Below are 23,487 nucleotides of genomic sequence, written 5' to 3'. Positions count from 1 at the left end.
ATGGCTGGATTCAGAAATATTTCCCCAAGGTAGCACTTCTGGGTGGCAGAATTACATCTTCCCAGCACACTGTGCTATATATACAATGTAGTTGTCTATGGCACCTATTGGATACATCCCATGATATCACCAGTGAACAACACAACTCTTCACCCTGTTTGTGGTGTTCTGTGGAGTTTTTAAAAGGTTTTCATAAATTGTTTAAAAATGTTCAACCTCTTATGGCACAACAAAAGGGTGGTAGGACATCTTGTGCATGTTTTCTCTTTTCCATATTTTCTCAGAGGTAAGCTCAAAATGGATTTTTATCAACAACTGGTTCTTTTTGTGAATGGCCACTGTTAATTAGGAAAATTATCGCCCTCTGTACTTTTCTGTATTTTGTTTCCTTCTGACATCACTGTTTACAATACCCCTCCCACTTTAAAGATGTACAGTGGTACCTCGGGTTACAGACGCTTTAGGTTACAGACTTCGCTAACCCAGAAATAGTACCTCGGGTTAAGAACTTTGCTTCAGGATGAGAACAGAAATTGCGTAGTGGTGGTGCAGTGGCAGCGGGAGGCCCCATTAGCTAAAGTGGTACCTCAGGTTAAGAACAGTTTCAGGTTAAGAACAGACCTCCAGAACGAATTAAGTCCTTAACTCGGTACCACTGTACCTGCAACTCAGGAGTGCATTGTAGTCCACAATAGTGTATGCTATAATAAATGTGCTAGACTTTAAGGCGCCACAAGTCTCTTTGCAGTTTTTTTTTTTTTTTGCTGGAACACAGTTACCCTTCTGTAAAATTACCTTAGTAGAACTTAACCTATTCATAGGCCTTTAAGAAAAGTATCAAAAATCCAGCAAGGCTTCTCTTCTCTTCCTGCCTTTGGAGCAGGTTTTTTCCAATTTTTCTAATCATTTTTCTTTTATCCTGTTCTTTCTAATTTATTGATTTCCAGTGCTAGAAAATATTATACACCCACACCCACACAACTGCTGTGAGTATGGCCATTTACATTTGCTACAGTTGGAACAGATGAAGAAAGAGAACTCAGTTGTCCTAATGGAGTGATTTGACCCTGCTGAAAAGGGAGAAAGCAGCTGGCTCAGGACTGGGGGAACTTTGCCCCCTCCAGATGTTGATGGACCACAACTCCCATCATCCCTACTCATTGGAGTTCAACAACAGCTGCAGAGCCAATGGTTCCACAGCCCTGAGCAGGACCAAGAGGTTAACTTCCCTAACACTGCAATTCATATATGTTTACCTGAGAATACACCCAACTGAACTCAATCAAAAGGCATGTCTAAGATTGTGCTGTTCATCTGGCTCAGTGTAAAGTCTCGTAATCTATTATATTCTCACAGGAAGGTGAACTGAGGATTTCTCACACATCACAAAGGTTCTTAGACGTATTTTTGTCGGGCTGGAGGTGGAGTGATTTATTTATCAGCAGAACTCACATGTGTTACCTCATGGCCATGGAGCACTGCCAGGTTGGCAGAAACCAAGAAACCAGGTGCCAATAAGCCAAGTAAGGTCAAGGCTGGAAGAAAAGACACAGAGATGGAAAAAGGTAAAGAGAGGAAACAGCGAAATGGAAATAGATAATGAAAAAATATGGAGGATGGAAGAGATCCACCTTGGGATTGTATGATGAATTGTAGGTTAAAAATACATAGGAATAATATAATGAATTATATGAGGAGAGGGAAATGATGGCAAGAAGAGGAGGATTTATAAGTGAAAAGAAGAAAGATTTATACTATATTTACTGGCATTTGCTTTGTAAGTATCACCAATGGCTTGCCCTTCCAGCTTCACCTTACTGCTAAGTGGAATAGTGTTTTCTTATATCTGTTCTGGTTTCTAACATGACCAATTGCAAAATAAAATTGTAAGATAGTAAAATAGATCAAGTACTTTGTGTGTATTAGATATGTGTGTGTGTGGTATTTTTTAAAGAGAAAACATATTAGGCTGACAACTTTTATTAATGTGTATTGTTGATATTTATTCATTAGTAGATGTTGATAATCTTTCTATATAGAGAGGAAAACAGTGTTCCAATAATGCCTGGAAAAAAGTTCGTGATGATCTGCAAAGGGTCAAGCTGTGCTTTACCCAAGTTTATGCATTTGTACATATTACTTGTCTGGAGAAATGCAATGCAAAAGTCAGAGAAGTGTGAATTTCTAAGGATGGCTCTCTTTCAATTTGCATATTGTTTTGAAAACTGCAAATTTTGTAGGTTTGCCTTTAAATGCATGTTGTCCGATTCATAATTAACCAATTGAATGGTGACAGAGCAGGGTGGTGTGGAAGGAAACACTGCTCAAAACACTTCCTTTTTCAGACACATCAGATGCTCTTTCGAGGTCAGTGGCAGGCAGGTTAAGTACAGAAGATCCCTCATTAACTGGACCAAAGTTCTTTCTCGGCCTGCTCACTGCTTGCCAGTGTTCAGCCATGTGAATCTTGGAAGCACAGAAGCAAGTTGGCACGAGAGCAGCAGCTCTTATTTCTTAACAGTGGTGGTTCCTCTTCATTGGTACTTGTAGGGTACAAGGGAGACCAATACAGTGGTACATCAGGTTACAGACGCTTCATGTTACAGACTCCGCTAACCCAGAAATAGTAGCTTGGGTTAAGAACTTTGCTTCAGGATGAGAACAGAAATTGTGCAGCAGCACGGTGGCAGCAGCGGGAGGCCTCATTAGCTAAAGTGGTACCTCAGGTTAAGAACAGTTTCAGGTTAAGAACAGACCTACAGAACGAATTAAGTTCTTAACCCGAGGTACCACTGTAGTTGGTAGAGCCAGAGCCACCTAAATTCTAGTTTTGTCTCCATTCTCCTATTCACACCTCTGCTTCTTATCTGTCCCCACCAGCTGGTATTCCTATCATCTTTCTTTAGCCTTGGATTTAGCTACCCATTCTCTATGAATGTATCTTTGGATCAGCTTTTTTTTATTTTAAAAAAAGATGAGATTGGAGTTGAAGTGCAGAAACAGGAACATGTGGCAAAACCCTGTCATTGTTCCTAGAGAAAAGCAGCCTCAGAGAAACAGGAAACGGAAAGGGTGTTGAACGCTTATTCCATTCATTGATTTTGCACTTCAACTCCTTCTTTTCTATGGTTTCTTTCAAATTTGTGGAACTTTTCCCTTCTTCTTTTAAACTCAGATGCCCAAGAAAATCTGGATCTAGAAATAACTACCTACCATTGGAGGAATAAGTCTAATCAACTGAACATACAGGGCCTTATTTATCTAAAATATGTCTAAGTAAAGACATAGACAAAAATTAATATCCTCAGCATGTGATGGACTCTCCTTCCTTGGAGGTTTTTAAGCAGCGTTTGGATGGCCATCTCTCACGGATGCTTTAGATAGGCTTGATCATTAATCTGTATCGGAGAGGCAAGAAGGAAAGAGGCAGCGAGGCGCCCAGGAGGGACCCAAAAAATCCTACGTGCAAACCCTGATTGGTCGAGAGCGGCACTAGGAATGCACCAAAAAGGATCAATGAGCGGCAGAGGTGGGGACGAGCAGGCAGCTAATAGCGAGCGAGCTCTTCCGGGGGAGGCGCCGTCGCCGCGCTGTGATTGGGTGCGGCGTGCAGGGGAGGCCAATGGGGCGCCCCGGCGCCGGCGCGTCTTGCCAGGGGGGCTTGTGACGTGGCCGGTCTTTTGAGCTGTGACAGGCGGCCGAGGAGCCGCGCTTGCCCTTTCTCGCCGGAGCGGAGGAGAGTCGCCTCGGGAAGGTAGCGCGACGGAGGGAGGGAGGCCCGGTGGGTGTGGGGAGGGGCCGGCCGGCCGCCTGTCTGCTTGTTCCCTCGGGGGGACCCCCTTCCGCGGCCGCTGCATCCCGTCATGCCCGGGAGGATGGGGAACGGGCGGCGGCCGTCGGGCTGGAGCGAGGCCCTGGCCATGCAGTGCTTTCTCTCCTTTTGCTCTCTTCCCCTTTTACTGCTTTGTCGTCGTCCCCCCCCACGAGCCTCCCCAACATAATTTGGATCCTCAGCCCCTGCTGGAGACCCGTGGGCTGCTCTGGAGCATGTAACGGGACGCTGTGTGTCTGAGCATGCACAGAGTGTATGTATGTTAGCCCCAACTGGTATGCACAGCACCCTTCAGCCTGCGGTGGATACGTGAAGCCTTATCACACCCTCTGCCTTTTCAAAATGTGCATGTGGGAGTGTGTGTGTGTGTGTGCAATTGGTTTGTTTTTGTTTTATGATGTATTCCGTGTTCCAAGTTTAATAAGTCGCCATCATTCATCTCTCGTCCTTAGAGAGCCTTGATGGCCCTATTCACTTCTTCCATTTTTGCAGAGCCGTAAAACCCTGCTGGTACAAGATCTCAGCTAAAGGAGGCCCCTGGCCTTTTCTGGTTTCCTTGAGAGTAAATAAACTGGGTAGCAAAGGAAATAGATGCACACTCACCCGGCATTAGTCCCATGGGGCTTGCTGCTGAGTAGACATGTATAGGAGTTCACTGTTAGAGGTATTCTGGCACAGTACAATGGAAACCTGAGATGGAATAGGCCATAGCTTTTAAGATAAAACTGGTCTAGAAGAGGCATATGAAGATCCCAGTAGGTTCAGGCCAAAGGCCAATCTGATCCAACATGTTATCACATGGGCCAATTAGATGCCTATGGGATTGTCAAGCAGGGCATGAGCATAATAGCATCCTTCCCACTTGTGCTTTCCAGCAACTGGTATTCAGAGGCATAATGCATCCAACACCAGAAGTAGTACACAGCTATCATTGTTAACCTTATCCTCCATGGTTTGGTTTAAACTGCTTTTAAAGAGACTCTCTTTTCCAACTCCACAAGGTTCCTTTTGAGGTGTGGTAATCAAAACTGTGCAGAGTTCCTGTTTTGTTCTTTCCACCATTACTACCCATGTAATAAACCCAATATGGGGAACATTGGGCCTTCCAGATGTTGCTAGACTACCAACTGCAGCCAGCACAATCAATGCTAAGGGATAATTGGAGTTGTAGTCCAGCAACATCTGGAGGACTGCAGGTTCTCCATTTCTCTCATAAACACGTTTTTTTTTTGTCCTACTAGTGTTTTGTCAAACAGGCTTCGTGGGTTTTTAAACCAACATGAAGCATGCAAAACCTGTTTCAGAAGGCAAAAGTGGGATGGGTATATATGCCTCAAGCAAGTGTCTCTTGTTTACTGATGCTAGCTCTCTGAAGAAATATTGTATGTTTCTAGCCTGACTATTCTCAGCTCCACTGGGCAGATGTCCTTTCCTTGCTAAGATGCCCCCCCCCCGGATTTTTGGACACCTGAAAACTTTGCGTTCTTGCACTTTACCCATGTGCATCACTATCCTTGTTTCCACTATTTGCAAGTAGTGATGTGTCTGTAAATATTTGGCAGTGAGATGAATTTGGTAACTAGGCTGTAAAGCTAAAAGGATTAAATAGGAAAATGGACCTGAGAAAGCACCAGTTTGGGTAAATTTACTTCTCATTCAAAATGCCTTTATAACCAGCAGATTCAGAATATTCTTCCAAGAACATTACAAGTAAAAATGTATTATATGAACAGAAAATATAAAATCTGAATATTCTCAAAAACAGTTTCTGTGGTTTTATACACACACACACACACACACAGATTACTGCCTCATCTTTTGTGTGCTGTTGCCTTATGAGAAGGATTTCAAAGGCAACTCATCACACTTGCCAAGGTTAGGAAGTGACAGTAAGTATCACAGCAGATACAGTTAGATTCATAGTATTTTAATAAACCATAAATTTGCCTCTTTCTAAAACCAGCATTTATTTCTTGTATATGCTTATTAAGCAAGCTAGCTTTTTTCCCCTGTGAGGGGTGTGTGGTGGGCCAGGCCTGTATAGTCCTATCATTGAGAAGTTCATCCTGATGCAAGCTTTCAGTGATGCAATTTTAAATCTGGGTCCTATCCAAATCTTATGTAATGCAACACCTGCTATTTTGAGGGGTGAAATTTCTAAATGTCACATTGGAACTCCAGTAACATGTTTTGTCAATATTAACAGAGGTAGCTGTTGACTTTTCCTGTACAACACGGCTATCTGTCATGGATGCTTTAGCTGAGATTCCTGCATTGCAGGGGGTTGGACTAGATGACCCTTGGATCCCTTCCAACTCTGATTCTATGAACTAGCAAAGCTATATGCCGTTTTTGTATGCTGGAATGGTAGGATACTAACAGTGCAGTTCTATATATGTTTGCTTGGAAACAAGTCTTTCAGTGTTCAGTGGGCCTTATTCCCATGCAAGTTCATTAAAGAATCAAGCTTTCGTAGGCTGCACTCCTAGAAATGTGTTTTACTTTCCCACTCCACTGTGAGGGATGCTGCTTAAACAGCTTATATCAATTGAGTATAAGCATCTGGTAAAGTCACTTTTTTTAGGATGGGGGAAGAGTTAAGATTTTTTTTTTGAGCTTTTCTTTTCCTTGGCCAATATATTCTGTTTCATGTTTAATATGACAAGCAGTTATTAATCAGCACACACACAATGGCATAGGATTACCTGTCTTTTGAATGAACCATCTAGTGATGATTGAGCAGAGGACTGTATGTGTATGGTTTTGCTTAGTTCTTCAAGTGCTTGCATAAACCATTTTTTAAAAACCACCACAACAATCCCCTTTGGTCTTATGAACCGAATGATACTGAAAGGTAATAGTAGGTCTTATTTATATTGAAGATTAGTCTGTCTGCTGTCAGTGTTGCAATGCTCTGGTGACAAGGGTTGTATTGTAACTCAGATTAATTGTTCTTTAAAAGCTCCACAGGGGAACATTTGCAGTAGAGTTCAGCAGCCTGGAAAAATATTTCTAATCCCTGCACCAGGACTTTAAGAATCAAAGCAACTAGGCACTTGGGATTATTATTATTTTTGTTAAGTTCTCATGGCTTTTTATCTGCTGCTAAGTGACCAACAGTGAAAAACATGTGATAATTGAAAATGCTCTAGCATCTTACATGTTGGTTTTCAAGATGCAGGGCCTATGCGATAGTTGTTTCATTGCTCAGAGCTTGGAACATAGTGATGAGAACTGGCAATATTGGTCTTCAAGCTGTAGGTCAGATATGGGGAACCTCAGGTCTAGGAGCTTGAGGCCTCTCTGTCCAGCTCATAGGACTCTCCACAAGCCACATACCTCCCAGGCCCTTCTCTGCACCCTCTTTGAGTGTTGCTTGGCTGGAATATGTTCTTGAACTGCAATAATGTAGGTTGGTGTATGCGTATTGATATAAGCCTCCAACTCTTGTGTGGTCGACACCTGTTGCTCCTCCCACTTTTGCCTCTGGCCCTGCGCACCACTGGCATGTGGCCCTCAGAATGTTGGCCAAGAAGGAATGGACTGAGAAAGGCTCCCCGCCCTTGCTATAAGCTGAGCACAAATCTGGATGTTGACTGTGAGATATCCAAAGGTAACTTAAGCATACCAAAGCTTTTAACTGACAGGCTTGGTGTGATGCAACTTTCCATGACTCATCCTGGCGTGAACTCACACCTAATGGGGAAGGCATGTACCTTAGCAAGAGCATGTTTCGTTGTGTGTTGCATATAAGATAGACACTTGGGTTTGGGTCTACTGTGTTGTCCCATGTTTTCTAGCTTAGCTGTGCAAAGTCTGTGTCTACCTCATGAAGATCACATCAGCTGTTCTGTGGAGAATTTTGAATAGGGCACTAGGATCTAGGTTTCTGTGTTGAAATGCTTTGTCTATGTAAGAAGGCCCACTCAAAATCCTGCATGTAATCACAACTATTTGTATAGGTTTCGTTTGCAGTTGCGGTGTTGAAGCGGATGTCTCCTTGAGTTTCATGATTCTGACCCAATTCACTATGTGCCATTTTTTCTTTTTTCAGACCTTCAGCATACTGTAACCATGTTTTCTAAACTGGCCCATCGGCAGTCGTTCGGCGTTCTCTGTCGAGGCGTTCATGCTTCAGTGAGTTCAGCTACGTCAGTTGCAACTAAGAAAACAGTCCAAGGCCCGCCGTCATCCGACTACATATTTGAGCGTGAGGCCAAGTATGGTGCACATAACTACCACCCGCTCCCTGTTGCTCTTGAAAAAGGAAAAGGTATGTACTTTTAATCTTTCCAATAGGTTCCTAGGCAAGGGATGGAATCTTAACTCAGTCATTCACCTTAATGCTTTCCAGTGGCAAGGATCATTTGTATCATCACTGCAACAATGATGCTTCTTCGGGAACGGAAATGTGGGATATTCTGGCTGCTGTGTATGTGCAATCTCAGCTGTTTTCCTGACCGTGTTAACTCAGAAGAAAGAAAACACTGTTACTACTATCTTCCTGGGGAAGATAGTTTCTCCCCCGCCCTTGTCTTATGGGATCATGGGTCTGCCTCGCCTAAACAGTTTCAAGAAGATTCCAAGGAGAGAGAGGAAGTTGGCATTTGGCAGGGTGTGGGGAGGCATATAATGGTTCCTAATGTAGGAAGGGACGTGGGTGGCGCTGTGGTCTAAACCACAGAGCCTAGGGCTTGCCAATCGGAAGGTCGGCAGTTCAAATCCCCGCAATGGGGTGAGCTCCTGTTGTTCGGTCCCAGCTCCTGCCCACCTAGCAGTTCAAAAGCACATCAGAGTGCAAGTAGATAAATAGGTACCACTCCAGCAGGAAAGTAAACGGCGTTTCTGTGCACTGCTCTGGTTCGCCAGAAGCGGCTTAGTCATGCTGGCCACATGACCCAGAAGCTGCCTGCGGACAAACGCCGGCTCCCGAGATGAGCGTGCAACCCCAGAGTTGTCCACAACTGGACCTAATGGTCAGGGGTACCTTTACCTTTGTATTTAATGTAGGGACAGTCATTTGTATAGTCTAGTTCCACAGCTCTCCTGTGGTGGTTTGGTGATTAAGTTAAAAGTAACTTCCTCTTAGCCAGCATTGTGCAATATTCAAATGTGAGAACTATCCTAGTTGTCTGAACAGGACAGAAGCATGTTGAATTCGAAAGATAGGCAGCAGAAGGCATAGCCATGTGTACATGGTTTCCGGTCTTTCATTCCCTGATGATGCATAGGGTAAGTATTTTGCAAAGAGTTGTGAGAAGCAGCCTGCAGCTGTCACTGGCTGAATTAATCTGTGCCTGCTCCTCTATTTCTGGCTCACTGAGCGCTGCTTGGCATTTGAGACCAACTCAGGAGAGGTGGCATAATTGCCTTTAAACTAGGGGCTGGGAATCATGTCTGACTCTTGGCCATGCTGTCTAGGGATGCTGGAAACTGGTGTCCAGTAATGTCTGGAGAACGGCAGGTTCCCTGACCTGCTTTAAAACCTAGAATGCTTGAGAGTTCTGAGCATAAAAATGCCACATTTCTCATATATAAATTTTTATACATACATTATTCAGTTGGCATCACATCATTTATTCTTTGACTTCCCCACACATCCCTCCATGGGTTCTTGTCTAAGCCTTGCTGTGCTGCATCTCCTTAGTTACCACCCCTCTTCTAGTTATTTTTAGCTGCTGCTCATATATCTAGCCTTACTTGGAAATTTATCTGGTTGTTATATTTCTTTAAGTATTCACCACATTTCCATTTAGTTGTATAAAAAACAGCAGATCATATGGCATTCAGTGTGGTGTGTATTGTTAGAAAAACTTACTGCTCTTTTATATTGCCTTTGTTTTCTGCAGTTCTTTGGTTTATGTTGCCTTCTGGTTAGTGTGTGAAATTTTAAAACCTGCCTTAATGTAAACCAGGGATCTAGTGGCCAAGGTCTTTCTCTCCCTCTGATGACGTCAGGGGATTAATAGGGGGTAGTGGTGGCCCAGCCCATCTGTCAAATGTGGTCTGCTGGGATAGAGGGAGATAGTGACTTCAAAGCATCACACAAGGCTTGCAGAGAGCCCCGTGCAGTGCTTGGAAGCCTCTGAAAAGTAGGCTTGAACTCAGTGGATGGGAGGTGAGTTCGAACCTGCTTTCTGCAGGGATCAGCTGTGCCTACTGGTTCTCCACAGGAAGCTCACTTGTGCACCTAAATCAGCTTGTCCTTACCTGCTGCAGCCACACTGATGGGGCAGGTGTGAGGCAGCTGAGAATGGCTTGGGGTGAAGTGGCCTAGCAGGCCAAATGGGGAGGCCTGGAGCACCACATCTGGCCCACGGACTGCAGCTTCCACACCCCTAATCTAAATAATTCTAACGTCTAGCTTTGGTAGCGCTCTGTTAGCATTCTTTATTGGTGGCGTCTCCCCAGTGCACATATCACTAGACTATCCTGACCTTAGGGCACCAACTGTTTAGCATACTTACCACCTGATCTACAAGTTTGCTGAACTTTTATTACTTTTGACAAGCTTCACCAAATCAAGGGAATGCCTATTTAGCCTAATTAGAAGTGCAAATGGTCTCAAAGTCTGTTTCCTTGCTACTATGTAACCTCATAATGCAAGATTAAAGCTTGTAGTAAAACAAGCGTCTGGAAACTGTGTTCAGGTCAACTCTTTTACTGGTTTGCATTTGCAAATTAGCAGCTTCTTAGGTTAGTATTATCTTCCTGAACATGTGTTTGGTAGCTGGATAAGTGTAGCAAAGTACAAAGTATACCTCATGCTTCCATGAGGACAAGCAGGCAGTTTTATTGTATTGGCATCTGGCAGCCTGCCTTGGCATAGCATTTGTGGCAGATGGGTGCAGGCATGGAGTCCCGCTCTCACCTAGGAAGTTTGAAAATAAAACAGCCTTTCCATAGTTTTATACTGTTGGCCTACAAAGAGATTTTGTGCTCAGATGCATATTACCTGATCTACCTTAGAAGGTGCATGCAGTGTGGGTGAAAAGTCAGTGTCAACCGAATGATGGTCATTTTGGAAGCTAGCTACTCATTCCTGTGCTTATGAAGCTGTGATATCTATGTGAAATGGCTACAAGTCTTTCATAGCTAAAGTCAGCATTGAGCAGATTGCCCTAGGCTGTGCCAAAAATGTAACCTCTGGCTTGTGCTAGCAGGACTACCTTGGGGAAAATGCAGCACCAAACAGCCCATTTTCAAGGGAAGAGAATGAAGTTTATCCCCACCCCAGCATCGCACAGATAATTTGTATTTTCAAGTGTCAATCTTTTCTCAGTACTACTACAGCGCTTGACACAAAATAGCTTAGCCAGTTATCTTACAGTCACAGAAAATGCATAGGTAACTGTGCCAAAAAGTACGTATAGGAAGTTGAGAAATGTGAATTCTGTACTTCGTGTCATTCCTGTTCAGTTTTGCTAAAGCAGCTATTCTGTTTATATAGTATATCTATACTGAAGTGCTGCTTTTTTATTTAGCCAAATATTATACAATGTTTTTTAGGAGTTGAATGACTTAATCAGTTGCATCATTCACCCTATGCCTCAATGCTAAAAACAATAAATGACCACCAGAGGTTTGTGTGTGTGATATATCAATTGTTAATATTCTCCTAATACTGTATATCTGCTTGTTTAACCCTGTCCCCCAGGTGTTTATGTGTGGGATGTAGAAGGCAGAAAATACTTCGATTTCTTAAGTGCTTACAGTGCTGTCAATCAAGGCCATTGTCACCCAAAGATTGTAGCTGCTCTGAAAGCCCAGTGTGACAAACTTACCCTTACCTCAAGAGCGTTTTACAATGATGTACTTGGCGAATATGAAGAGTATATCACAAAAATGTTCAAATACAACAAAGTGCTTCCAATGAACACAGGTAATGCTTTCTGTTCTGTCCTCCTAAAAAGCATGTGAACGGACAGCTTTTGTCACTTAAGTGGGAAGCTAGAGAGAACAGTTGTGGATTCCATGAAATTTGGGCTTGCTTCCTGTGTGTTTGGACATCTGTTGCACACAAAGTGCTGTGTCTCCAACCTTTTCCAGCTCAAGGATGTATTCAAAATTTTGAGCAAGTACAGAGAGGGGGGTGGGGGAAGGCTGCTGTAGGGCCATGCCCTTGCTTCTGCTATACGAGGTCGTTTAGCTAAAGTCAATGTTTCTTTCTCTCTTACTTTGCAATGACACTCCCAAAGTATAAACATGGTTCCAAGGCACGTGCAGAGTTCCAGCAGAACTCAGCTTCTTGATAACATCACACTGCTTTTAGCTGTCCCTTCCCACACTTCCAGGGCCCTAGGCTCTTAACCTGCATGGCATACTTCCGTAATAGTCCACCATGTGGCTTCTGATAGTAATGAGTTCTCCTTCTCTTCCTACCCCTCTCCTGGTTCCACCTTTTGTGCTCTCTTATTTTAGGAGTGGAGGCTGGAGAAACAGCGTGTAAACTGGCTCGCAAGTGGGCATATACAGTGAAAGGAATTCCCAAATACAAGGCAAAGATACTTTTCGCAGGTATGTCAGAGTTTTAAATATCATAAGAACTTGTTGCAGGTGGGCATAACAAAGGTATTGGAGACTTCGGATTATGAAATCATCCATATTTTAAAAACAACAACATGCTGTAGGAATACCTTTGTATTAAAAATGGAGTTTCTGTGTCTTTTACTTAAACCTGTTAGAAAGTAGTAGGGAATCTTTTGCAGCCGCATTTTGCATTCCTTCCCAAGCCACATGCTTGCAATGGGTGGGGCCAGAGGCAAAAAGTGAACAAAGCAAGGGATGTGACTCACCTGTGTAAAGTAAGCTACATTTCATGGCAGCTGCACTTGATGAGAGAGAGGAAAAGGGCCATTGAGGGGCATGGTCAGGGAAGAGAAAATGTGTTCTGGGAAAGTCCCAAGAGTTGGGTGGAAAGACCAGAGAAGCCACTTTTGGTTTCTTGACCTGAAGTTCCCACCCCTGTTAAATGGTTTGTTGCTTGTAATGAATTCATCACTTTACTAAGTTAAAATAATGTGCAAAGTTGTGCCCTCATCACCTTCCGATTTATCAAATCCTATATTGTCTCTGGTGCCGTAAAGAACCAGAAACCTAAGTGAGAAGAGATTAATCTTTCTTTTCATGGGTGAAAGCAGGGTGGGAATATGGTGCTGACAAATTAGGGCCACAGTCATAAACAACACTTATTAGGGAACGAATCCTGTTCAGACTTGCTGTTGAGGCAGTGTGCTTAGGCTTGTGAAATGTATTGGTCAACTGAAATCTCATGCAGTCGGTGTTCTGGGCTCTGTTAAGACAGCATGCTGTAACCATTCATCCTGGACAAGCATGTTGGGTAAAAGACTCTGTTTTGTTATAACTTTGGGAAGTTGCAACTCTTTGGCACCTGCATACATGGCAAACATACAAGGTGAACAATGATTAAACAATCTGTATTTTGCTATTCATTTTCAACAGAATCAATTCCCATAACATTAAATGCTGTTTAAAATCCAGAGTTGGGCAAGGAGGTTTTAATACCCGTGCCATGTTGGGTGGGATGATGGGCATTGTAGTTCAGCAACATCTGCAGTGCTTCCCAACCTTGTGCCTCCAGCTGTTTTTGGACTACAATTCCCATCATCCCTTGCCACTGGTCTTGCTAGTCAGGGATGATGGGAGTTGTAGTTCAAAAACAGCTGGCGGCACAAGGTTGGGAAACACTGATCTAGAGGACCGCAGGTTACCCATCCTTGATCTAAACACAACTGTGATACATCTTTAGCATCTCTACCTTTTAGAAAGATGTGGTGTCTTTCGACATCTTCGGATTGTTGAGTTGATTAGGCTGCATAACGTAACTGAGACATTACATATTTTGTTCATTCTTTCCCCCCACCCCTCCTCCTAGCTGGCAACTTCTGGGGAAGAACGATGTCTGCTGTCTCAAGTTCTACAGATCCTTCCAGTTATGATGGGTTTGGACCATTTATGCCAGGGTTTGAAATAATTCCATACAATGACTTGCCAGCTCTCGAGGTGTGTTGAAATCTTCCGTTCTATGAAGACATTCAGAAGTTAGGAGAAAGAATGTTATAAATCTTGTTCTGCATCTCTCCATAACGGCATTCAGTAACTGTCTTTCTTCATTGCAATATACTTGTCCTTAGCGTGCACTTCAAGATCCAAATGTAGCAGCTTTCATGGTGGAACCAATTCAAGGGGAAGCTGGTGTCGTTGTTCCTGATAAAGGTTACCTCACAGGTGTGCGAGAGCTTTGCACAAAGCATAATGTAAGTAAGTCACTGTGCTAAGAACACAACATTCAAGCTGTGGAAAGTGGCCAAGTCTTTTAACTAATACAACAGGCCTTGTTTAGAACAAAGATAACAATCGTATAATGCTGTTATATGTTTAAAAAACATTTTTTTTACACTGCTGGTTAGCACAATCTAATATTTAGTTACTTGAATCTTCCAAAGGTCCAGTAGTAAGTGGTATAGTTTTTTATTATTAGAAATAAATCTGTGTTTGTCTCACCAATGATGTCGGTTTTGACCTGGTAAAACACTTTTCCCCAAAGTGAGCTGTTGCTCAACTCTACTATCTTATCAGTTCTGTGCCTGTCTTAAGTAGACGACAAGGTTGTTGTAATATACTTTGTGTACCTTTTAAATGGACTTTATCCCACTGCTGGGCAACTCATAAATTGTCTTTGCTTTTCAGTCTGGTAGGGCTGTTTCCATAGAACATTTTGGCTTATCTTGGGGTACAGCAGTGGCAAATTTCACCCTGTGGAATGATTATAATGACCTTCCTGCTTCCAAACATATACATCATTTGGACTTTACCACATAATAGATCAGACAGAGTAAATGTAGATTAGGAATGGGGTCAAGAAAGCCATATTGCAAGATCTTCATTTGGAGTTTGGCTTTGGAGAATCTTCTCTTTTAAAGGAGAACAAAACAAACTAAATGCTCATTGAATGACAATTCATCAAGTCCCTCTCTATGCAAGTCTAAAGGGGCTCTCTGGATTGAAGCTATTTTCTTTTATGCTTTCCAGTGCATGGTGAGACTCTGATAGTACTATGCAAGTGATATTCAGGCCTCTCATATGAAAAGTTCTAAAGGGGCTGTTAAGTGAAATGCTGTTAAGCATTCTTGGCTAGTGAAATTTTACTACCATAAAGAATCTTGTGGGCACAAATGTAGCCTAGAATTTTTAAAGTTATGCGATCTAGATGTGGTGTGATATAGCAGTATGCTGAGCAGAGGTTAAACATTGGAGCTAGTTGTTTAATTATACCAGTTTCTGTAGTTTGGACGAGAGTTGCTAGGGATGTTTGGGGTGAACTTTCCTTGTCAAGGAAATACTTCTTGAATATGTGCTCCTTTTAAAATAAAACAGGTTCTCTTTATCGCTGATGAAATTCAAACTGGGTTGGCAAGGACTGGGAAAATGCTGGCTGTCGATCATGAAAATGTTAGACCAGATATGATCCTGCTTGGAAAGGCCTTGTCTGGAGGTGTTTATCCCGTAAGTAATACTGAATGAGAAACAGCTGGTTCTGAACTGCTTTTTGGAGAATTCAATAGGTTTAAGATACAAAACTGGTTTAATGAAAGGGTCATTGATGAAGTGGAGTCAGTTAGGACTATCTTCCAGGATTCATGTTCTTACAATATGACAGTGTTCAGCAAATGGGGACACAGGAAGCTTCCTTATATTGAGTTAGACTATTGATCCATCCAGCTCAGTACTGACTACATTGAATGGCAGTGACCATCCAGGGTTTCAGAAGGGGTTTTCTCCTAGTCCCTTCTGGAGATGCCAGGGACTGAACCGAACCTGTTGGTGTAATGCAGATTGCATGCTGACCAATTCAGATGTGGTCCTGCAGCTCTGAATTTCCAAGGTCAGACCTGTAACAGGCTAGAAGTACTGAGCTGAGGTACAGTCACACCTCGGGTTACAGACGCTTCGGGTTGCGCACCGCGCCAAACCCGGAAGCACTGGAACTGGTTACTTCCGGTTTTCGGTGCTTGCGCATGCGCAGAAGCTCTAACTCGCGCTTTGCGCACGCGCAGAAACACCAAATAGTGGCCTGTGTGTGCGCACATGTGGCGCTGCGGGTTGCGAATGCTGCGGGTTGTGAACGTGCTTCCCACACGGATCACGTTCGCAACCCGAGCGTCCACTGTACTGTACTCTAATACTTGAAATTGCTCCATTGTTAATCCCTTTAGCTGGGCAAGAACAACAGTCATATTCAGGAAGGGAAATTTCTCCATCACATTGCTCCAGGTTTCTAACTAAGTCCAGGGGAACTAGGCACAAAGCAAGCATTTTGAAGTATCATATAGTATTATGAAACTAGCTGTAGATTTGGGTAGGTTAACAGCTCTCTTGTTTTTGAACAAGTATTGCTTAGTTTGGAATCTTAAGTATATATTTGGAAAAAAGGTCTGTTCAGATCGGTGGCTATCACACCCAGTAAAATGTCTTTAGGATCAGGCCATTTAAGTTCTCTAGACCACTTACATGAGTGTCTGGTGAAAACAGCTTTGAAATGGAGAATTTCTTTTCCTGCTGAGTAGCCTGCGTACCACATCCAGCATTTTGCAACTCTCTTTGAGCTGAGTCAGAAGTTTAAGAATGGTAAATAAATTCTGAGCACAGTAAACAGGCAATTGTACCTACCTGCAGTTCATTCTGCAAAGCATTTACTGAGGAATGCATACTTTATAAAGCAATGGGAAATAAATAGGAATATTGCCTTAGACTCTGTGCAGCAGCGGTAACCGTAGGGGGGAGGCAGCAAAGTGATTTATTTGTTTGTTTAAAGCATTTTTGCCCCACTCTTTAGCTGTAAACACTCCCTGAGCTGCTTTACATATCAATAAAAACAAAGCAACAAACCAACACAGCCCCAACTTTCAGAATTACAGTCTTAAATGCATAATGATGGCAAAACATTACAGACATGTAATTTAGTGGAACCTCTGCGGTGTTGTGAAGCAGGACAAAGGAAAAATGCTCTTATGTTTTTGGTAAATGTTGTCTCAGTGCAGAATTTATGTTCTTAGGTTTCAGCGGTACTATGTGATGATGAAATCATGCTTTCCATTAAACCTGGAGAACATGGTTCTACATATGGAGGGAACCCATTGGCTTGCCGGGTGGCCATAGCAGCACTCGAGGTACGTAAATATCAGTTTAAGGTCTATGAATGCTATGCACGACTATACTAACACTGTGCAGTATTTAAATAACTTGAAAACTGCATGTTAACAGTCATTTCCCTCAACTTGTCTAATAATAAAAGTAACCAAATATCCGTGTATCTGCTTTGTGTCGTATGTTTGTTCACGTCTTCATACTTGAAGACTTCTTTTTTACATCTGTACCATGTTATGACTTGTAATTTTATGGTTAACTGTGTATGGTTAGTAAATATAATTATAAGTAATTATAAATTATAATTATGGTTAGTAGTGGTCTTGTGATGAGAGACAAACTGAACCTTATGTTTACATATTTATGATTCTCCCTCCATCATTCAGTTTTCTTACCTTTGTTTCAAACTGCTTTAGGTAATTGAAGAAGAAAAGTTAGTTAAGAATTCAGAAATCATGGGCAACTTATTGAGGAATGAGCTTATGAAGACTCCGTCAGATATTGTGGCTTGTGTCAGAGGAAAAGGATTATTAAATGCTATTGTTATTCGTGAAACAAAAGGTAAGGCTGTTTTTACACTGCGCTAACAAGACTTCAACATGATTCAAGGCCATTTTGACTTTTGCAAGTGAATTGTGCAAGTTCCAGTTTGGAGGCAATAGCATAATATCATATCCATTCAGAATCAATTAGGTGCTGCTGCTGTTTGAGTAAAGGTATATAATTTGGGGGTATATATCCTGTTCTCCTTTTTTACTTTTTTGAATAAAAAAGGCAGCATTTGAAAATACACACAAAGGAGAATAGGGAACTTTGACCCAAAATACCTGAAACTGAGGATGCTCTAGGAATAGGATTTAGACAGTTTCAATCGCAACAGAAAGTTCTAAAAGTCTGAAGTCCTCCTGACTGGGGTAAATAGGTGGTAGCCCAGACTGCTTGACATGCTTTTTCCTGAAAAAAGATTGCAAGTTCAATCAAGTTTATGTACTGTCTAAAAAGTGGGAGCACATCTGGTCTCTTGTGGCCAGAGGTGAAATATTTGTCCAAGCTGCCATTTCTAAACAGACTTTGAACTAATTTATTTCCTGTCTGGAAATGAAACCACAACCTATCTCCTTCATGTAGTGTGGCTTAGAGTGTTGGACTAGGACCTTGAAGGTCGGGGTTTAAATCCCCACTTGGTCATAAAAGCAAACTGGGTGACCATGGACCAGTTGCCATCTGTCAGCCTAACCTACCTCACAGAATTGTTGTGATGAAGAAATGGGAAGGAGGAGAAACACCTGTGCCACCTTGAGCTCCTTGTAATGCTTACTTCAGTTGGTTGTAAAGCAAATATTTGATTCTGTTTTTGGATTTCTTTTAAAGACTACGATGCCTGGAAAGTGTGTCTGCGACTCCGTGACAATGGACTGCTGGCCAAACCAACACATGGTGACATCATCCGATTGGCTCCCCCGCTGGTGATCAAGGAGGATGAGATCAGAGAATGCATTGAAATTATCCACAAAACCATTTTATCTTTCTAAAGGCACAGTGTTCAATGTCTGCTTTCAACTTTGATTCCATAACGCTACTACAAAAGCAATATTCTTGAACCCCGTCTCCCTTTCAAGTTCAATATTTTTCATCCAACTATTCCCGCTCGGTTGAAAACCAAAAGCCTTCTAAAATCAGTTTTAATTTTTTTAAAAATAATGGACCTGGGGGGGAAAAAAGCAAATGACTAAAATTGTTTTTGATTTATTGTGACTTTGGCTATGTCTCCTTTTACATGTCAGCCAAAATATAAATTATATGAAACTGTTGTACCAAATGCTAACATCTTAAGAAGCTATTTTAAAACCCCCAAACATTTCAAACTTTTTCTTTTACCATTTGCCGCTGTATGGAGGACTGAAATCTTGCTGTTGGTGCTAATGTTTGTATCCTGACTGGAAATCCTAGCTTCAGAGGATCAAGAACAGTAGAATCTCTCACCTTTTTGAAATCTGTATTGGTTCATAAAGGTAGCTCAAATGGATGTCTTACTGGTCAGTGTTTTGTTGCTATAACAAGCATATTCAGTGCATTTGGCAAACTGGCATTGGATGCTGAATCTAGTACTTGACACCTACCCAATATTGCAGTTAAAAACAATTTGAATGTAAAGGTAAAAATTGTTCGAATATTGATACTGCTGTTCTTCTTCAATTGGGATAGAGTTGTTTTGTTAATAATAGCTAGTGTAGTGTAGCATGTCTCTGTTGAGAGAGATGCAATTTCATCATCAAAATGGAAACTTTAAGTGAGATATTACTGCTTCTAAGGTTTTTAAAAGCATTGCTTTTATACTGTATGTGCATGAAGACTTCTCCATTAACCTTTTTCTTGGCTAGTCATTTCCTGCAGTGAAGAACAATACATGCTCATCTTTTACAAGCTAATTACAGTGATCATTCTCAACTTGGCCATTCCAGACACTTTTCTGGAATGTTTTGAAACTGCACTGCCCCTGCTGTGTGCAGTAGTGTGATGTTCACTGTCAGGTTTAGCTTCCTCTTGGATAAGAAAGTACTGGAGTCTTGTGTTGCCCTTGTGATGCTTTGCATCTGCAACTGTAGAGGCAGAGAAATGTGGAAGTATGCAAGTACTCTTGCACAAGGTGTCAGATTCCCAGAGAGGCTTTCTACACCTCCAGCTAGCTCATAGTTTGAAAATACCGGGAGGAATTCAGTGCCGCACTACGGTAAGTTAAATTCCCTAAGCAGTGTACTAGTTGTACTCACGGAATGGCTTGTGCAACAGAAGGCAGGAAGCTACCATGTTTCCTGTGGCTGGTTGGGCAACGGATGACTGTAGCTCCTATATTTAGTTGCACGACTGTTTACACAACCAGCTACTGCTAGCACATCTGTTGTACAATATGAAATCCCTTCCAACAGTTATTCTCGCCCTTGACTAGTGGAATAACCCTCTAGCCAGTGGTTGAATTTGGGTCACCATCTCTCTAGTTCAGTCCAGATTTAAGCTGCAAGACAGGCGTTTCTCATGCACGGCTGCCGACCACTTGTCTCTGTCCCTGCTGTTCCTGCAGGGGAGCTGTCTATGCCGGGGTTGTTTACATGTGACCACTTTGTGAAGCCCTTGTGGGAGCGTGTACTCTGCTGCCATACAGGGTCAGGACTCTCACCACCCTTCCTGCAGCTTGAGCTCCAGAAGTGCAGAGTTTTACAGGCATGAATCCTTGGCCACTCACTTCTGTAAACGCCTCATGGCAGGAAGTCCTCTCTTCCTCTGTCTTGCAGGGCAATTGGGCATCTGTTGTGAGGGTAACTTGTCACCTGAGCAGTGGCTCTGCACCTCCTGGCCAACAGCTGATCCAGTCCCTTGGTGTTGCTGAGGCAACAGGTTCGGGCAGTTCTGCTGGCCCATCAGTGAGGACCCCCCCCTTTTTTTGGTTTTGCGTCCTGCTAGGAATGTGTCAGCCAGGTGGAACTCTGGAAGAGGATGGGGGGCATTCATAGTTTGAACAAGAAACAGTACCTATTCTATTGTCAGTGCCCCGACCCCTGATCTACAGTGATAAGGTGAACCCAAATAGTACTGATACATTCCTAGTACTACAGAATTGTCAGCACATGCTGTTGAGGAAGATGGCTGCCTTTGGCAGGATGGATTGGTCTGCTCATTGGGAAAGGTAAAGAGCAGGTGAGAATGTAAGAAACAGGTTAACATTCTGTTGCCACGCTAATGCCCCTTGAGAGAAAATTTATTCTTCTTTGTTAGAGATTTAGCTGGATGTGCACAGAACTGGCTTCTTGAAACAGCTTTCTGGTTGACTCATTTGCTGGAAGTAAACCCCCCCTCCAAGTTTGAAGGTTGACCCTAAAACTATCTTAAAAATGTGGGTTGACTTGTAGGTGAGAGAGAAAAGTGCAACAGGGCAGTCATAGGATCAGAAGTTTCAGTGTTGGGTGTGATAGCATTTTGTATCACAATGTTCTCTAGTAACACATAAATCAATCTGGACTATTCAATGAGCAGTTGCTGAAATCAAGATGTAGGCAGTAGCTACTAGTAGAAAGGAAGAACAATACAAAAATTTTCTTTTTAATGCAGGTTGTAGTTTAATACTTTGCCTTAGAAGCATGATCCATACCTGTCCTTTTTGTGAAACTATCTTCTGCTGTAAGATTCCCCCAGAAGGTTTGCCTGCAGCATGACCTGAAAAGGAAATACAAGCTAAACAGGGCAGATGTTTTCTTCTCTAGTGAGATGCAGAAGAAGTCCCTGGTACGAATCTACCTTGAGCTTATTGGGAAGAGTGGTTAATAAGAAACTGTTCTAAACTTATAGTATTCAAGAACGATACACATTAATTTTATATATTCTCATACATAGAACTTCTTTGCTGCTAACAATAGGAAGATGGCATGATAAGCCTTATTGTACAAAATGATCCCCAAAATAATGTTGGTCTTTACACACATTAGAATATAATACTGAGAAATGGTGTACCTTTTTCTTCTTTACCAGCAATATTTTGTCTTAGATCAGATTTCTCCAACGTGGTGCCCTCCAGATGTTTGGACTACAACTCCCACCATGTCCAGCAATTATCACAAATTGAGAGGGGTGATGGAAGTAGTCCAAAACATCTGGACAGAAAGAGGTTGGGGAAGGCTGTTTGAGACTCCTGAGCAGCTGCCCATTACAACAATTTTTTTGAACAGCTTGAGATTTGTGTAAGAAAACAAACATTCTCTTGTTGACTACGATCAGCAGTCCTGTTTGGAACAAAGGGTAAGTACACCACAACCTTTGGCTGTTTTCTTTTTCAGTCCTTAATTATTTGCTCTGTGTTTTTGAACAAGCAGCCAGAAGGTGGTGCTACATGTCCATTTTTTATTATGGAGCAGAAATACTTTAGGTAGGAGACCTCTGCTCATCTTTTAAGCTTCTATATCTTGTTAAATGAGAACCAAGATCTACCAGTCTTCTGCAGCTAAACCTGTCTTGTTCTGTATCTAGGTTTAGGGCTAATAGGCCCCCACACTATACACAACAACCAATTATTTAAACACAAACAGAAGATTGAAGCTCAACGCAAGAAACGATTTATGTACTGTATACCTGAAAGTTCAATACAAGAAACAATCCATTTTACTACAGGGTGACTCTTACAGAAGAACAAGAAAGTCTCCGTTTTTTTCTTCTGTACAGCAGTTGAGATTTGATCCACATACGGATACCGAAGAACCCAAAAAGCTGCTTTGTTCTGTGGAGAAAACATCAGATTTAGGTCAGGGAGATGGGTGAATTCAGCATGAATGAGCCTTTTGTCCTTGCATGCAGCCCATTCCCTTTCTCCTGTGCTGTGATTTCAACTAAGAAATCTTAAACTGACCACAATCTCCTAAGAATCCAAGCCGGGAAACTTATGGTACCTAGGTTTGGAGCAAGCCACAGTTTGAAGTTGGTTAAAGATGAAGGCTAATTCAAGAACTAGTAACCATGGTTTTCTGGTTCATCCTTTTCCAAATAAGTTCAGTATGTCTCAGAACACTTTCCAGACTCCTAGTAGAGACTGAAGCTGCTGCTTAGAAGACTCCTTTTGTGTTTGTATTTCATTTAGGTGTTTTTTTTAAAAAAGAAAAACTCTCTAAAAAAGTTTAAAAATTCACTAAGCAAGTTGCATGCAACCTGGATTCCATCTGATGTCACATTGGTCTATAAGACAGGTCTTAGACTTTCCTGGTTCTTTTTTTATAATAATTTTTATTAACAGGCCAATCAAATCACATTATTTCCAAATCACATTAGTTCCAAATTATACAGCCAAATTTTAAAATTTTGTTGGGGGTACCCATACTGCAAGCTCCAAACGTGGGTCCAAGCATCACTTATGTTCCTGCTTTAATTAAACAGTTCTGTCCAGTTCTGTCCAGATAGTCTCTTTATTACTTTCTTCATCCTCTTGTTGTTATCATATAATCCTTTCTTTGCGATCTCTGATAATCTTCACAAGCGGGTTGGAAACAAACATCCTCTGTGTGGGTTTTGCACTCTCCAAGAATCATATCACTTAGGAACAGACACCATTCCACACTTCCGTAAAAAAATTATCCTCGGTCTGTCCTTTAATTCTCCAGGCTTGCCTGTATATCAAAATATCAGGAGGGCTCTGCCAGGTTTAGATCACATTCCAGTCATGATTCACATTCCAATGATCCTGGTCCCCCCCCCCATCTTTCTTGGACAAGCCCGTCTTAGCGAGACGCTATTTAAAACTGCGTCATAAAACTTTCCTCCGCTCTCCTTTGTTTACCAATTATCTCTTTGATCTGTAATTCAGTCCACACAGTTCTTGAATTCCTGCTTGTGATTAATATAAAATACCACGAACTTCTTTCTGGGGTGGAGGGTTATTAATACTCACATAAGAAAAGTTTTTTTCCTCCACCCCCCTTCCGTTCCACTCCAAAACATACCAGTCTCTTGAT

At 42.1% G+C, this 23,487-nt stretch overlaps 1 protein-coding gene across 1 annotated transcript; it reads left to right on the top strand.

Annotated features, from left to right (window-relative positions):
* Positions 1-3,612: 3,612 nt before the first annotated feature.
* OAT (ornithine aminotransferase) lies at positions 3,613-19,025 on the top strand. Its single transcript, XM_081911488.1, has 10 exons — positions 3,613-3,754; positions 7,887-8,105; positions 11,490-11,714; positions 12,254-12,349; positions 13,728-13,855; positions 13,987-14,109; positions 15,230-15,358; positions 16,909-17,022; positions 17,416-17,560; positions 18,371-19,025. The coding sequence occupies exons 2-10, from the start codon at positions 7,907-7,909 to the stop codon at positions 18,529-18,531; spliced, it is 1,320 nt and encodes a 439-aa protein (XP_081767614.1). The 5' UTR covers positions 3,613-3,754; positions 7,887-7,906; the 3' UTR covers positions 18,532-19,025.
* Positions 19,026-23,487: the final 4,462 nt, after the last annotated feature.

This window comes from Podarcis melisellensis, assembly GCF_964234715.1.
Source record: "Podarcis melisellensis genome assembly, chromosome: 5".
Lineage (NCBI taxonomy): Eukaryota > Metazoa > Chordata > Lepidosauria > Squamata > Lacertidae > Podarcis > Podarcis melisellensis.
Note: the sequence above shows the minus strand (reverse complement) of the source record. Positions and strands in the feature narration are given on the sequence as shown.